Here is an 18,120-nt window from a genome sequence, read left to right on the forward strand (position 1 = left end):
AATTTTTTCAGAACTTTTTAGTACCATATTTTCTCATGTTGATAAAAATAATTGCCAATATATATATAACATGAGAAAATATAGTACTAAAAAATTCTGAAGAAATTCTTAGAACTCTAGAAAAAAAAAACTTTTGTCAGCTTTTATTTCCAATATTTTTTTCATAGTAGCAGAATACATATACAATAGAATATTTTAAAAGGACTTTCACTTCTTAAAACAACAATAACCATTAAGTCACGATAACGTTAAAATGACATTAAAATGAATTGAAAATGATTGAAAAATGACTTAATGATCTATTTGGGAATAATCAATTCAAGGCTAAAAAGAATCAGAGTGGGAGGGGGTGCGCAATTATACATTATTGTAGAATGATGATTTAACTCCAATTTTTCCTGATGTCTTCTTTGTTCAAAGTATTGAACGTTTTGACTCTAACAGTAGAGAGTAAAATTTTTACTGATATAATTTATTTAAACATGGTAAATAATATTTAATAAATTAAGTTTTTGTTAGGTGCAAAGTATATATTGGAATTATCCTATGTATAAAAGAGCTATAATTTTTGTGTTTATACTAATTATATAGATACTTTCAGAATAACGTGATTAAATTTTCAAGCCATTAATGTAAATAATTATATTAAAATAATTGTTTATATAGTTGTTTTGAATGTATCATCAACAAATATTTCTTTCAATCAGCCCAAGCTGTTTTGCACAGTAACAGGAAATATTTCATATCTTAAAGTTCTGGTAGAAGAACGTTTAATAACAAAATAATATTAACGATGAAAAAGTTAGTAGACATACATGTCTTTTCAATATAAAATTGTATCTTCTCTTGTACCTTTTCGAAATATAAAAAGATCAATAGTGTGGTGGAGAAAATAATTGAGACCAGTATGTCCTACCTCATTGCCAGATTTCGCGAAAAAATTAAAAAGTGAACAATGGAAAAATCTATTGAAATACGGAAAAATCTATTAAAATATTATGATATAAAACGTTTTCTAAGTTGCATCTACATCTTTTCTAAAGCATCTATATCTGTAATAATTAGTATAAAAAGTTATGACTCTTTTACATATATAATTATTTTCTAATATATATTTTCTATTAAAGGGAATACCTTTTGTGTGCATTATTATGGAAAGAAGAAAATATGAATAACGTTGTTATATTACAATATATTTTTAATAAATTAGTATCAGCATTACGTCACAAATAGTAATGATCGATTTCAAAATGCACGGTCTAAATTTTAGTAATTTGACATTTCGGGACATTTAGTTTTCAGTTTTCGGGATTATGGTTTTTCGGGGCATTGCATGTCCAATAAACTTTGGCAAAAAGATGTAAAATAAGTATACCGAAAAAAATATTAAATTTTAGTGAATATTTTTTTGAATAGTTCTAAATAAATATTTGCTAAATATAAACATATATTGATTTGATATAAAAACCATTAATTCGATTTAATCATTATTTTTTTTAATTGAGTAAATATCTATTTAAGTAAATGTTTATTTAGTTCTATTCGAAAAAATATGCTGCATTAAGATTTAGTACATTTTTTTCCAGTGTAGAATATAAAGGAAAATAATGACAGAAGCTTCTAAAAAGTGAAAATTGAGACAATGAAACGTAAAAAAGACACTCGCGCTTTTTAAATGTTGTTGTTTAAATTTTCGATTTCTAGAAGTTCCGTCTTTATCTTACCGTCACTCTTTCCTTCGACTTAAGCGGCGTCTACAATGAAATTTTAAGCCGTAAGAAATTGGCTAATTATAGTCGAATATAGAGAGAATAATTAGCTATGAGTTGTCAATTTCTTATGACTTAAAACTTAAAATTTACGTTTTACACCTCAAAATCTCATTGTAGACGCCACTTTACATTCCAATTTTCATTTTCGCCAGGGAAAAGATTTCCTTTATTCTCTTGTCAATTCAGACAACACGCAATATCTATAGAAGACGTCTTGATGATGTCTTTTAGATATTTTTTAGACATATAAGTCTCAGAAGACTTTAAGAAACTTAAAAGACTTTTTATAACGTCATTTAAGAGCGGTCTCGCCAATTCCGATTAACCTAATCGTTGATTAAGTATCAACCGTGATTAATCAATTCTACTGAACAGCAAATGCAATTGGTCAATTCCAATGTAACAATTAACCTTTAGACAGGCATATTGTCTGAGAAAATATTTTTAAAATTATGTATATAGTCGTTTCTTCCATCTCTAGGTCGCACCCAATATTTTTTCTGCAATTAAAAATGTGATGTAAAAATAATCTTTTGTAGAAAACACACGACATGTCGTCCCGAGTGACAAGAATTGTGTTCAAAAAAACGCATTTGCATCGAGATAACATGGTGAAACCAAATATAATTGCGTTCGCGGCAGCGAGATGAGATTCGCGCCGTTTCATCGTTTTCATCAATGAAACCGCTCTTGCCACGTATCAACAGGCGTCCTTTAGTACGCAGAGGAAACATCGATCCGTTCCTTCGGGACCAACCCCTTCCACGAACTCATTACATTTCGCGTTGTACAGGGTCGTAGCGCGCGAGAGGATCGTCGTGCTGTTAAAACGCTCGATCGCGCGATTAATTCGCAAATGTATCTACAATACTAATCTCACCCCTGAGAATACACCGAAACATTGTAAGTGTGACATTAATTTTAATTTTCTTTCATTGATGCCCGGGATGCGAAGATTTGCTTAACTTTGTCGCGATAAATTGCGTGACTTGGAATTTACCTCTGTCTCTCACGATTACTGAAAATTCAGCGTGAAAGTGATGCAAACATCTTGCTTGTAATTTAATGTTTATACGTAGTTGTTTCCAATAGTTATCCATAGAAACATGCATAAAGTAATAGTAATTTTATATTAGGATTTTCCCCTCAACAAATGTAATTGTATAAAATACATCAATTGTAATTTAATTTGCTTTTAATAACATATAGATATATAATATAACTCATGATTATTGCATATCGATTAGTTTGTGTTCTACGAATTACTTTTATTTGCATAATTATTTTTTTAATGGGAGAATCGAAAAATATATCTTAAATAAGAAAATTTTTATTTATACAATTTACAATAATATTAATATAAAATATAAGACTGTTTTATATTATAATTATTTTAAAGATTAATGTCATTCTGAAAAATGTTAATATTTCTAAAACAGTATCTTAATCTGATTGGATAAATTTACTTATCTCTTGGAACAATCCAAAGCAAATTTAATGAATAATATTTAATATATGATATTTGATAAGAAACGAATTTATTATTCTCTCTCTTTAATATATTTTATAAAAGTAAGCTAAATTTTTGTTTACTTCACAATACGATTTAATCTGGTGCTATTCGCAGCATCTCTTTTCAGAACATATTTTTAAACATCCTTTTTCCTTTCACCTATCAAAGATGCGTTTATTGCTCTCGTTCGGTACTTTTACTATTGAAATCTATAAATAAAATACCTTTTTGCAGCGCTGCTAGTTCGACTAATTAATTACAAGCTTGTCGTAAAAATAGAGTAGTCAAGAGTCGTTTAGTCCAGGACATGCTGTCGACATGAATGAGTGCTTTTTAATTCGCTCGTGGATGATACACGAGTAAATAAATGTCGGAAGGGGGCTAGAACGCGGCTCGCGTGACGCTACTGTATTCTCACCCCTGTCGACGAGGTGGAGGAACCATTTCACCCCTCTATCAACCCCCTCTCTCTTTGGCCAGTCGTGCCACGGGGATTCGCCACTTCGCCGACTCAAAGACTGACGTCAATGGGAGTCCGTCCTGCGAGGTTGGGGAGAGAGATAGGGGAAAGATGCGATACTCGATGAAGACTTGCGCGATTTTGCGAAACCCTCGGTTTGCGATCACACGGCCGATTGCCCGTCCCAACAGAGGCGAAAAGCTCGCGACTTTGTCTTCCCCTCTTTCGAAAAAGGCGTGGGTGTGGCGTTTAAATCGGAAACTTGGCCAATATCGCGTGCCGTCCATTTTCCTTTTTCGTCCAACTTTCATCACGCTTAGCGTCAGTCAGCTGTGCGCGAAACTGAACCGGGCGAGGAGTTGAGGGAGAGATATAAGAAAGAATTAAGGAGGGAGAAATGGATAAGAGACTTCTACGTAGAAAAACTTAACACGATCTTAATTTTTGATGAAGATACTCCCTTTTCCAAAAAACATACCAAGAGGAAATCAAAATTACATATTTGTCACTGAACATAACTGTTTATTAGCTTTAAGTATCAAAATAAAATCATCTTGATTTTTTATTGATTTTTGTGTGTTTCTTGGGTTGAGAATAAATAAATAATGAAAAATGTTATACTGATATAGCTAAACATTTTCAAGAAGATTAAACTCCCCTGATATGTTTGCCCTACTATATTTTTCCTATACTTTTTTCAGGAAAAAAAAATATGATTTATAAAATCTAATATTTTTCCATTTTAAATTAGAAACAAAAAAGAATTTTTTAATTTTTTTTTTGTTTCTAACAAGTAAACACCCCAGGGGATATCAGATGTTGATTTTTCTCAAATGTTTTACAGTTGCTTTTTATGAAGAAATTTATCATTAATTTTGGTGGCATTGTTTTTTTATGTTAAATTGAGTCTTTCAATTAAAAACAATTTTTGTTATTTTACATAAATACCCAATTTTACAAATTTTAAAGCAGTATTTCTTAAAAATAAATCTACACTCGATTTTTGAAACTCGAAATATATATAGAACATCAAAATAATAGTTAATAATAGTTCAGAATAGTTCTATTTTTGTATTAAAATTTTATACTGCTTTAAACATGTGTATATACTTGATATTTGTATAAAATAAAAACATTTTTTTGATTGAAAAACTCAATTTAATATAAGAAACAACGTGACGTTTTCTAAAATTTACTTATAAGCTTTAAAATATTTAAAAAAGTAATTTATTACAAAATTGCTGTTTATGTGATAACAGAATTGATAAAAACTCCCTTCGAAAAAATTCTAGATACGTTCTATGTGTGTTGGAATATTCATAAATCTTTCCATATTTCTCATAATTTCCAATAACTTGACATGTCATTATATTCACTTTTAATATCAATTATTCTTATTGTCTTGATTGAAATTTGCATTAAATCGATCTTTTCCCCGTCAATGGTATTTTCTGTTCTCCCTGCCAGTTTGTTTGAATACGGTATCGTATCGCAAATGATCAGTTGCTATTTTCAACCTGAGAGGAAAAAGAAAGCAAGCTGCCGTAACCGCAAAAATAACATAGCTCGTAAATCATCGCGAGCAAATGGTAGCGATAAAGATTTTTCAAGCTCAAAATATTTACGCGAGAGGTAGAAAGAGGGAAAGTTCATTACGCTTTTGCATTAAGGTTGCTGCGAGTGTACTTTCCGCAATAATTCAACGTAAATGAAGAGAGGTATCGCAAAAAATAGAATCTTACATTTATAGAGATAGCGAATTAAATTAATTCCCTCCGGGCGGGGTGTGACGAACATTTAGAATCTTATCTGACAGTGAATTTAATTAATTTTCTAGCGGCAATAAATATTCTCAAACGTTATTTCATTATCTGGAAAATTTTATCGAGTTATCGAGTTGTCGACAGAATTTTTTGTTCCTGAAACTTTCGCTGCCACGTGTCAAATTCTCAATCCCGGTTCACAAACTCGAACAGGCTCGAGCCTATCACCCGAATGGAATTGTCCGGGTTCGATCGTGTCATACGAGAAGCGAGGTGACGCATTCGAGGAAAATAACACTTTCTGGCACGTGAAATGTTTCAAAGCGAAGGGATGAAACCCTTCCTTTAAGAGATCCTTTATAAAGATTTACTAGATTACTTTTTTGGGCTAACCCAAGTATAAAGATTTATTACTTAGATTAGAACTTTTCTGGAATTAACGAGAAAACCTGTCAAATTTTGATTTTAATGAAACTTTGTATATATATATATATATATATATATATAATTATATAAATAAATGATTTTATAATATGTTAGTAGCAGCCCAAAAACTGTTTTAAAGAGTGAAATTACTCTTTATATGTAAAATGGTTTTCAGCTTTTTTCGGTTCTCTCAAAAACTATTCAAGATATCAAAAAATGTTTTACAGTAAAACTTACTTCTTCATCTACGTCAATAATATTACAAAAAATCCTTTTTAAAAATTAAAATATTTTTTAATAAGCAGAAGTAATTTTATTATAATATTTTATTATCATATTCAGAATTTAACACTGTGAGATTCTTTCTTGTAAAGCTGATATGCACGTTTGTCGTACGACAAAAACAGACAAATGTAATACTGGCCTAAAATGATGTCTACAATGAGATTTTTAAGCCTTAAAACATAAAAAATTGACCAATCACAGTCGAATGTGAGGAAAATAATCGACTATGATTTCTTACGGCTTGAGACTTAAAGATTAAGTTTTACGTCTTATAAAATCTCATTGTAGCCGCTTTAGAGATGGATTTTTCAATCCGTAGATAATGATCCCTCCACGTAGTCACGAAGGGGATGCGACGTGAACGCGTGCCTTTATTCTTCCGCCTATTGAAAAGGAACTCTCTGATGCGGACTCTCGTAATTTACCGGAAGCTGCACCTGTCCTCCCCCGTGTCGTATACGCGTGCAAACCAATTTGCGCAAGCGTTCTGCGGCACGTTGCGACGACGACGACGACGACGACGACAACGACAACGACAACGACGACGACGACGACGACGACGACGACGACGACGACGAAGCTGACGAAAATAGGTCAATTACGGTATGGAAGGCGGATGTACCGGGAGAACCATTGCAGCCCTTCACGCTGAAGTCAGCTGAAGTGGCGAAGCGATGGAGAACGACGACTCGCTTATTCACGAAAGTGGGGCCAGCCCTCATAAAACGATGTCCGCGACCACTCGCCTTAGATCAAAACGCTCTCTTCCGATCGAGATTGCTCGGGAGAATCGGGTATGATTACGTGCACTTATGCCTTATGGCAGAGATACGAGTGGAAATAGTCGCAGGCCATTTTGTATCCATCGCGTATTTGCCGTTCATGTCGATGACGCTCGATCGGCTCGATGGGCAGCGATAAATCGAGCCTAATGAATCCGGCAGAAGCAATTTTAGTTTTGAGACATGAAATACAGCCCTGGTCAAAGATATCAGGCATCTATACTTTTTTCAAAATATAGATTGGAATTCTTTTACCTGCGTTGTTTATTGGTTACCGATATTGTACATAAATTCTTGAAACGAAGAATAATTTATAGCAAATTCCATAAATTAATCTTTTAGCTAAAATTTTAAATAATAGTTAATAAATAAATTGCGTAATATTTTTGGCCAAGGCTGTATGTATAAATTAAGGCTTTTTATAATATATTTATCATATATAAATATAAAACATGTGTAAGCCAATTTTAGATCTACAATTCATGATAGATTCTGTTCGTAACTCTGGACATTATAAAATATACATGTATATGTAATAACGCTATTAGTTTTTGATTTGTGACACATTTTATCGCAGCTTAAAAAGCTTTATGTCGTTTAGTTTAATATAAATATGCTAAATTATGCATATATACATAGAATGTTATTTCAGAACTTTAGAGACAGACTTCAATGGGATGGTAGATTTTACCAAAAGAATCAGCTTTCGTTAAGAAAACTGTATCCTTTAATACATATTTAAGGAGCTGTGTGATGTCCAGTCGCGTGTGATGTCTGACAATAGTTCACGTTCTTTGATTTTGTTTTTGCAAAAGAAATAGAAGCTTAGACTAATATTGTCAGACGACACACGTAATGCTACCGCGCGATCGATTGTGTACTTACAGCCGATGCGAACAAGAACGTGCAGCTCCTTCTTGAGCTCCTTAAAAATGCGAAAGAGAACACACAATTTTCTTAATAAAAATTTCTTAAGTTCTACCATTCCTTGAAATTTATATTTAAAATCCTAAGAAACACCCTGCACATAATTTATATATATATATATATATATATATATATGTATGTATATGTTTACATATTTTTAAATCTATATAATTAATTTATATACATGTATTATATATATGCCATATATAATTATCTATATATATTATTAAATTATGTATAGATCTGTATAATTAAATTATATATATTAGATTTAATAGATACTAATGGATAGATATTAATAGATATATTATCTATTAATTATACAAATGTATAATTTATACAATATTATAATTACATATGTAATTTGGCACACTTAATTGTAGCAGGATTTAGTTGCACATTTCGGCCGATCGACACACACATAAGCGCGTATAATAATTTGTATTTTTTTTCTAAGAGAATCACTTGATGCCATTTTTTACCTTTTTTTTTTAAAAAAGGATAGAATTTAACAAAATTACGAAATATATTACAAATAGTAGATCATTTAAAACTGGCTTATGTATTTATAATTATATATACATATAAGATGGCTCCACATATTTTATATTTCAAAAGTCAAAATTATATACATATATATCTACGTATATGTATGTAATTTAGCACACTTATATTAAACTGAAAGATATAATGCTTTTTTAAGTATCAGTAAAGTGTGTCATGAATCAGAACCAAATGGCGTTATTATATTTTAATGCTAACAAAATTACGAATAGAAATGATTCGTAGATTATCTAAAATTGACTGAAACTCATTTTCAGATCGTTTATAATTCACGACAGAATTTGGGACAGAATTCTATTTATAATTTTATGTGTCGTGTAATACATCGGATAATTGACCTGGAGAACTTACACACGCGTATAAAAAGCACGCGACATAAAATTATAAATAGAAACCCGTTCCGAATCCTGTCGCGAATTTATAGATTGCCCAAAGTGGATTTTAAGCGGGCAACTTGTGTCATCGAGATTAATATTCACGTAAAGCTGTACAAATATGAAGTATATTTCGCCAAAATAAATATTGTTGCAAGGCAAATAATATTTACAACATGGGCGAAAATAATCCACGTTTATGACCTCGACGTCAGTTTTCGTTTCGCTCGTCAAGGAATGAGTCTTCACAGCTATACGAGTACTCATCCATTGATGTTATCGAACATGATATTACTTTAAGTGCAGTGACGCCACCCCCTCCCTCCCCTCCCCTCCCCTCGGGAGTCTTAGACATATTTCAAGGATTAGAGCCACCTCTTTAGAGAGCAAAGGTTCCCAAGATCTCAAAGAATGACCTTAAAAATAACAGATATTCATTATATGAAAAAATCTCTAAAGACAATTCTTACAGCACAAAATATCGTAGCAATATTTTAACAGTTCATAATATAATAAAAATTGCAGTAATATTATAATTTTAATATTTCTTAGTAATATTGCACCAATATTGTTGAAATACTATAACTTTAATATTTTGTAGGAAATATATTACTGCAATATTATAATTTAATAAATAAGTACGCGGCCCCGCTTCTAGACGGATACGTTTCTTGCAAGAAGAAAACATTCAGAAGTTTTGTAATAAGAAGACAATATGCAAGTTAGCGACAATATCTAGTTAGCGAATATTTTTTGAATTCAAGTTCATGTACGTATTGAAATGTGATTCTAATCAATAATATTTTAGAAATAACTGGATTAATCATTGAAATATTGTATAATGTGTCCCAGCAATATATCAACAATATTTTTCGAAATATTGTAGAAATGTTTTACAAAATATTGCAACTTTTTAAGTGATATTGCTGCAATGCCGCCACAATATTTTGTTCTGTAGGGGAGTACTCTGCATACATGGCGAATTAAATAAAAATAAAAAGAGTTTCTTTTTAAAACAGAAAAGGTAATCTACATATATATATATTTCTCCACAACAGATTATACATTTCAAATTGTAAACGACAGGCTAAAGTATGCAATAATGAAATAATCGAGAACATTTGTCATCTTTATTGTTTTCGCGTGTACGGTGCCGTTCAAGCGGTTAAAGGGTGGGAAACCCTGACGCGGAGGTCGTCGAGCGTCGGTCTGCTGACGCGAGAAAAAAAATACGCTCCCTTCCGCCCAACCCCTGATCTCAGCTCGATTCTCGATGTGGGGTAGAAGCGCGCGTGGGCGCCGTAACGTTCTCGCGTAGGCGTACGGCCTGTTGCGGGGGCTGAAGCTAGGCGATTGGGGATGAATAGCGAACGAGGGGAAGGTAGAGGTCGGAGAGAGAATCTCTTCTCCCTGGCGCGCTCGGCTGTGCTGACTTCGCCGTGAGATTGTTGTTGGATTTTTTCATCCCTAAACCCGTAACCATAATTTCTATAAATTTTGGGAATTGAGAGGAAAGCGGTTAAAGTGTGAAACCCTTAGGTTCCAAGTTTTTTTATCGTATTACATCTTCAGCCGTATTTCTCGCGTGAATTTTATTTACGATTTGTAAATAAAAATTCAAGCACTAAGTTATTACGACACATGAAATGTATATTAATAAAAATAAATTCAAATTCGGAGCGCAAACATTGAAGTGAATACGGGTTAGAGTTCAATAGTTTATTATGAAATTTGTCACTTTTTATACACACACGTACTGAGCTTTAGATTAAAAAATATTTAAAGTAGAGGGGAGTCGAGACTGGTTTTAATTTTGCGTTTCTATTGAATTTTTATTAATTTCACCGCCTGCTTTATCTTTTTGCTACTATTACAATCTAATCTTTTAATCGTTGTGCCAATTTCTTTTATTGGAACGTTCGCATTGAGAAAGTAAATGTTTGAGAAGTGGAGATTGGAACGATAGATACCTATATATGTACATATGATGTATCGGCTGAAAATACACACAGCTCTACTACTTAAGTATACATGTTCCTGTCATAGACCGTAGAGCCGCGTCGCGTATAACGTCACCGTTTGAAATGCCAAAGAAAACTATCCCTATGACGTTTGCATAACTATCGCATTAAAATTAAAGGCAAGTAGGTAACGTCATCATAGACATTACATGGCGCAGCGGGGTTGCTATGCCCAGTAGTGTTTTAACTTTCTATTAATTCTACCGTCTGTGTTACGGTGGGGTACTAACAATAGCGAAACGTGTCAGTTTTCTTTTTTTTTTATGCTGGCACTTTAATTTAACGCTAGATCGAAGATAAGAATGCTAGATTATATCTCCTGCTCTTATATAAATTCATGAAGAAAATTATAAATATGAAAAGCTGCAGAGCAGAAATAGTTTGATAGAGAGTATAAATAATCGCATACTTTGCAGGTTCTCCTCGATCCTGTTAAGGTGAAGGCTGCATTCTTTCAAGATGAGACGAGCCGTATATATTTAATGGTCGCGTTGAGTTTCAAGGGCTAACGAGAGAGCATAAACGGACCTATGCCCTTTCGAAGAAGCGTCGTTTGGATTACAAAAATATTGAATTACAGCAATAAGTATTTGTTGTCGTAAAGGATGACTAAAGATGCCTTTGTATTCTTCTCTATCTTACAAAGGACGTGAATCTCCATATAGAATTCAATAATATCTCGAGAAAATATCTCGATACAAAGATGGGTTTAACACTCCACTGGCAATTGGATTCCTTAAAGGTCATCGATATTTTGATTATGAATTTTGATACACTAAAAAAAAATGTTATACTAATAGCATTATTTTAATTGAAAATGATCTTATTAATTCATCTTATTATTTCAATAACAATATTAATGAAACGAACGCAATTTTACTCGAACAATAGCATGACGTATTTGTTTCATTAATAGTATTAATAATATGAATTAATAAAATTATTATCAATTAAAATAATGCTGCTTGATATAACGTTATTTTTTTCACTGTAGATAAATTTAAATCTATAAAGAAATAAGTAAAATACAATTCGAATCTTCGCTGATGATAAAAACTCGATGTTAAAGCTTTGACAAAGTACATCAGAATTTTTTGGGAGTTTTATAATATGAAGCAATAAAAAAATTGTTATGTTTTTTCAAAGACCTCTGTTACTGATGAAATAATTAAAATTCACGTTGCCGAGGGAAGCTTACAATTAGAGGAAGAAAATTAAAGGCTACATTATACTAATTATCAGCGAGATACAGAACACAGGGACTTTCCATCCACGCGTTGAGAAATATTCTAAATTAAAAAAAAAAAAAAAATAATTTTGTTTGAACAGTGCCGACTAAATATTTACCGAATATAAAGATACATTTATTTGGTACAAAATCATCAATTTAATTTAACTATTATTTCTTTTTATTGCAGGATAAATATGTATTTATCGTAAGTAAACATTCAGTTTGCAACTATTTACAATAAATAAATATTTATGAAAATTTCTGTTTGGAATAATTTTTTTCTCGACTACTATTTTTTTCTAGACTACCAAACCGATGGCGTTGGATAACGGCAAAATCTTATGGCTCTGATAATGTCGGCTGACAGGCTTTCGACAGCAAAATAACAACATAATTCCTACGCATAGCGATCCTTACGATGCCACGTAGAAAGCCGGGGGATCTGTCGGGAAGACGTAGTTGGGTCATCGCGTGGGCAGAGACGTCCCTTGTATCAACGGCTGTGTGGGATTCGTGTGCGCCGCACTCACACGCACCGCCTGCTGTCGGCGTCGTGTGCCATGCGAGGAAACGCGCGCGCAGCCAACGGTGTCGTCGTAGGGTGCTCTCGCCACCACGAGACGAGAGACGGGGAAACGCTCGTTCGTCAAGGTGGGGGTTGGTTGATCGACCGTACCCCGCTTTTCTACTCGTCCTGCCGAGCCCCGACATTCATTCCACCCCGAGCCGGCGGATCCGCTAGGACGTGCCTGTTCTCCACCCGGGTACCAAGCCGAAGGATCATCGCGGGACTCGCGAGAGAGGAAGGGACAAGCGATACAAGGACAAATCCAGCGAAATTACTGCATCTCGAAAGGTAGACAAATCCTCGCTTCTTCGTATAGTTTCTTTTTCTTTTTTTTTTTTTTCATTCTTCATTCCGTGATCGATAATTTCGGATGAAAACAGATTCTGAAATTCGAACGGTGAAATGTAAACGCATTTTATTCGTCAACGTAGCCGGCCACTTTCGACACATTCATACAGGTAGTTGCGCACGGCTCCGAGTCAAATTTCATTTTATCTCAATGAATGTTATTTAATTTTAACGATATTTGTAGGAAGAATTAGATTCACATTTCTATGTCTATTTTAAGAAATTTAAACAGCTGGCTACGTGAGCGCGCGCGCGCGCGCGCGTGTGTGTGTGTGTGTGTGTGTGTGCGTGCGTTTTAGGATTAAATATAACTTTATGATTTTTTAAGTCGTTGATCCTCTTTGAAACGATAACATGTTTGTGCTTGCCATACTGTTATAATAAATTAGAATTAATTATGACGACGGCGTGTGCGTGAGAGAAGGCTTTTATGCACACTTAACTCGTCAATGAGATTCTCATTCAGTGAAATGCATTTTTAATTGCGATTTACCTAGCCGTGCAGCTCGTACACGCCGATAAATGACTATAGTATTTGTAGATGCAACAAGTGTACGATTTCTAGGTCTACTATATCCGGTTTGGCGTTGCTATACGGCTCGCTTTAATTGTCAAACTTCGCCATTCGTTTTCGGACTTAGGCGAATGTCAATTCCGAGAATAATTCCCAAGCATTTAATCCAGTGATCGTTTAATTGAGAACCGCGTCGCAACGTCGATAACGAAACTGTTTCGCGAAAACAGTTTTCAACTGTGACATTAATTTCTATTTGTTCCACTTAAATGTCGCTTAATCCATATCGATCCGGACATGGATATACGTCTATTATCGAGGCGAGTGAAATCTCAATTATATATCATATAAAAATGCGAAATTAAGTGACCTTTATACGTGCAAAAAAGAAGTCTACTGCAAAATTCGAAAGGTCAGAGGTCATATATTTTTCAGTACTGAATCCGACGATCAAACTTCCTGGATATTGCGTATAAATTGCGAGCCATTTGCTTTATACAAAATTGCGTGGAATGCAATATTCGAGATTGTCGCTACACTGCAAATACGCAATTTCGCAAATACATATTGTTTTTCACCACGCAATTTTGAACTCTGACATTTCCACGGTAGCACCGTCCGCGAGCGCTCGCTACTCTCTCTCGCAGCCATTTCCAGCATCACCATTAGAGTTTCACGTAATTACGCGGGTTAACTTACCCTCAGAGGCAGTTCGTAATTCATTAATGAGAAGCCAATTGAGAGCAATTAAGTAGTGTAATTCGATCGTGCAACACGCGGAAACTTGCCTTCCAGCATTATGAAATTCTTGATAAATCGAACAGCTGCTAATGAACTTATATTATAGATACGTAAATTTACGGATGTTAAATTAAAATAATTGCGTAAAATCGATTCGAAGTCGGCTAGGATTTTCTACTGAAGACAACTACTCCTCTCTCGCTCCTTTGTAGGATATTTATTATTTCTCAAGGAATCTTTTTATACACACGTGGAGCTGCATATCGCCGTCACGCGATAAAACAAAAGTTCGATAAAGTCAACCTATCAAGTTACATACATGTGTGTGACGTAAAGCGGCTGGGGAAACTCTCTCGCTACGTCATATGGTAACGTCAACGTCATAACCGTAGAAAGTAAACCGCGTCGATTACATGAAGTCGTGACGTCGTCGGTCGCTGTTGACGACGGCGTCATACCTGAAGATATTTTATTATAGAACGTCTCAACGACGTAATATTTTTATGTAACCGTAAATAATACATATGTACAAGACCCTTTATCGAGCGCCCTTGTTGTTCCTACACTCGTCTCTCCACACACAGTGGAAATAGACTCTCGACATTTCGCATTACGTGACATTTACACATTTAAGCTTTCTTAGTACGGCGACCCCGTAACTAATAAAATTCCGCAGACAGCAAAAAGACGAAAATCGAGACACAAGACGTCTTAAAGATGTTTTCAAGGCATCCTTTTCTCATTTTTAATTAGAAAAGAATTAATTGGACCGAGATCAAAATTAAGTTGCATTGGTAGAAACAAATGTAAGACATTAGGCTTAAATAGCCTAATGGAATTAAATAGCCTAAAGGAATATATCGAGTCGAGAAAAAAAATCAAAATGATGATTTTTAGTTACAAAATTTGACTGTTTATTAACGTTAAGAATTAAAATAAAATCATTTTGAGTTTTTGTTGATTTTTATGTGTTTCTTGGGTAAAATCATGAGGCCTATTCTTTTTAGCTGAACTTCTTGCACGGTTTATCTTTTCTCTTTTTCTCGCCAACGCAACGTAGAAAGAAAAGGGAGAAAGATGAATCGTGAAAGAACTTTAGGATAAAAGAAGAACTTGTGGTTTAATTCGGTCCTGCGATTACTGGGGTCGGAAATCCGATGTCAAGAGAAAGAACTCGGGGGTGGGAGATACGGGGGTGGGAGATACGGGGCGCAAGAAAAAAGAGTGCCGCGAAGCTCTGACCCTGAAAACGGTGCGTCATCGCGAACGCAACCGGCAATGAGAATCCCGCAACTTTGTCGCAGATGACGTGTAACTGGGCGTGGTTGTTGCTGCTGCTGTTCTCGCTAGTCTCGGTAGGCATGTGCCTGCCTACGAGCCTGATGGAGGACGCGAAGAAGGCGGACCAGGTCATGAAGCCGAAATGTAAGGCTCGAGATCCATATTTATCATCGTGATCGAATTATTTCTCGATTTTTATCCGCTTTCGATTCGCTTGAACGCCCCGCAATGTCGCTTTCAGCAAAACGAACCCAGGAGATGCTGATGTTCGGCAACCAGCAGAATCGACAGGCAGCTAATGCTGCCGCCGTCGCTGCCGCCGCTGAAGAATCCTTCACGTCAAACGCAGAAAAACGTAAGTTACTTATTAATTCTTCACTACTCGTGTGATGTTTTTTGTTATTAATTATTCGCACTTGGGGTGTTTCTGATCACGTTATGTCTCAATTTTCATAGTTTTCTTTGATTACAAATAAAAATTGACAACATTCTATACATTTTTTAAAGAAAATTACAGTGAGTGCAAAAAGTATTCGTACAGAGAAAATATTTTTTTAAAAAACTTTATTTTTAAAAAGTAAATATTATCCAACGAGAAATGAGTCATCGAATTGATGTCAAATTGATATAAATACGATTTCAACATCAGTTTGACGTCGACGTTTAATTGACGATTATTTCTTGTTGGACAATTAACAATTTGTTCATAAAGAATAAAATAGACTGTATATTTCTTAAAATTATATATACCAAAAATTATATATACCAAAATTATATATACCAAAAAGATGTGTATTAATTATACAAAATATATCATCTGAAAAATAAGCGAAAATTAAAAATTGCTTGAATGCTCAAAAAGTATTCGTACAAATTTAATTTCTAAAATCAGGTATACATAGGAAATTTGTTTGTTTATACTAGAACAGAATGTATTCATTGTATAAAATTACTAATTAATATTTATTTTCTACAAATAAGACTTTTTTTCATAACAAATTTCCTTATACGAATACTTTTTGCTCTCACTGTACATTGTTATTGTGATTTTTTTTAAACGTAATTACTTGCATGAAATGTTTTGACACAACGTGTCGTATTTTAATTTTCACGATTTTCTTTGATTATTTATAATAAAAATTGATAACATCCTTTAGATAAAAATAATTACTCGCATGGAGTGTTTCTGATACCCCTACGTTTTATCTCAATTTGCACGGTTCTCTTTGATTATTTCTAATAAAATAAAAAATAAAATAATTGATAACATTTTTTTAGATAAAAATACATATATTAATTTTTTTTTTTAACGTAATTACTCGCTTGGGATATTTCTGACACCCCAACGTTATATCTTAATTTTCACGAGTCCCTTTAATCATTTATAATCAAATAAATATTTATAACGTTCTTTAGATAAAAATACATCACTCTTGTGGTTTTTTTTAGCGTAATTACTTGCGTGGGATGTTTCTGACACTCCGTTATATCTCAATTTTCATGTTCGAGTTCACAAGTCGATTTGAAGTCGACTTTTAGGATCGTTTGATTTGATACTAGATTTTCTATTGATTTTCGAAAAATCAATCGATATTGATTTGATTTTGAACCACCAGAGTGGTTCTCTTTAATTATTTACAATTGAATAGAAATTGATAACATTCTGCACATTCTTTGGATGAAAATAAATAACATTTGTAGATGAAAATAAAAAACAATTTTTCAAAAAATAAACATTTTGCGCTAAATATGTATAACAATATGTACAAGTAACATGCATACATTTAGCGAATTTATAAGGTGACCGAGTGTCCTGGATATCTCACGCGAGTAATAAAAGGTTAAAAACATACAATGCGTTATATAATCCAGCGAATACTGTACGAGGATTATCTCTGGAATTCATTTACGTATGTAGGAACTCTCGCTGCCTCGGGGCTGGGAGGCTTGAAAGCAGCTCTCGCCGAGGACGATAAACCATCCCCGGCCCAGAAATCACCTAGTAACACTATGTACGAGCACGAGTCGTACTCGCCATACGATAAGAATTACGAGTAAGTCTAGTTTTCGCGTCAGGGAAGATAAATTATTTAGAATTCAATACTTCGAATTATGTAACTATTTCAGTGTTACATTCGATTTAATCGACAAACGGAACATATTTTTTTCGTTTTATAGATTATTATATTTCTAGAATTTAATGGCCTGTTGTATTAATTTACCTTAAATGCCATGCAATATTCGAGAGCTTCACGTTTTTTCACAGATTTTTAAGAGACATTTTAAAAACGTCCAGATAAAGCGCGCTATGTAGAATTATTGTGCTTATATTACCAATATTATTTAATAATATTTTAAGGCATTTTATTAGACTGGTATTATATTTATACATATAATATTATATTAATATTATTCTTTCTAAATTCTTTGAAATTAATCTTACTTCGAAAGAGTGAAATTTCACTCTTTTTCAAGAATGGCACAATTACACTTTTTTGAAGTGAGATTTCACTTCAAAGAATTTATAGAGTATATTATTATGTTAATATA

The 18,120-nt window shown here is 33.5% G+C and overlaps 1 protein-coding gene across 2 annotated transcripts in view; it reads left to right on the plus strand.

The window, feature by feature from the left end:
• The first annotated feature begins 12,843 nt into the window (after nt 1–12,843).
• Nucleotides 12,844–18,120, plus strand: part of LOC108750110 (prohormone-2-like) — a 14,407-nt gene continuing 9,130 nt past the window's right edge. For both annotated transcript variants that reach the window (XM_018489364.1, XM_018489366.1), the window contains exons 1-4: nt 12,844–12,974; nt 15,594–15,714; nt 15,812–15,925; nt 17,489–17,624. In XM_018489364.1, the coding sequence (XP_018344866.1) occupies nt 15,594–15,714; nt 15,812–15,925; nt 17,489–17,624 (371 nt within the window). In that variant the 5' untranslated portion in view covers nt 12,844–12,974. The remainder of the gene's footprint in view (nt 12,975–15,593; nt 15,715–15,811; nt 15,926–17,488; nt 17,625–18,120) is intronic.

This window comes from Trachymyrmex septentrionalis, unplaced genomic scaffold (assembly GCF_001594115.1).
Source record: "Trachymyrmex septentrionalis isolate Tsep2-gDNA-1 unplaced genomic scaffold, Tsep1.0 scaffold32, whole genome shotgun sequence".
NCBI lineage: Eukaryota > Metazoa > Arthropoda > Insecta > Hymenoptera > Formicidae > Trachymyrmex > Trachymyrmex septentrionalis.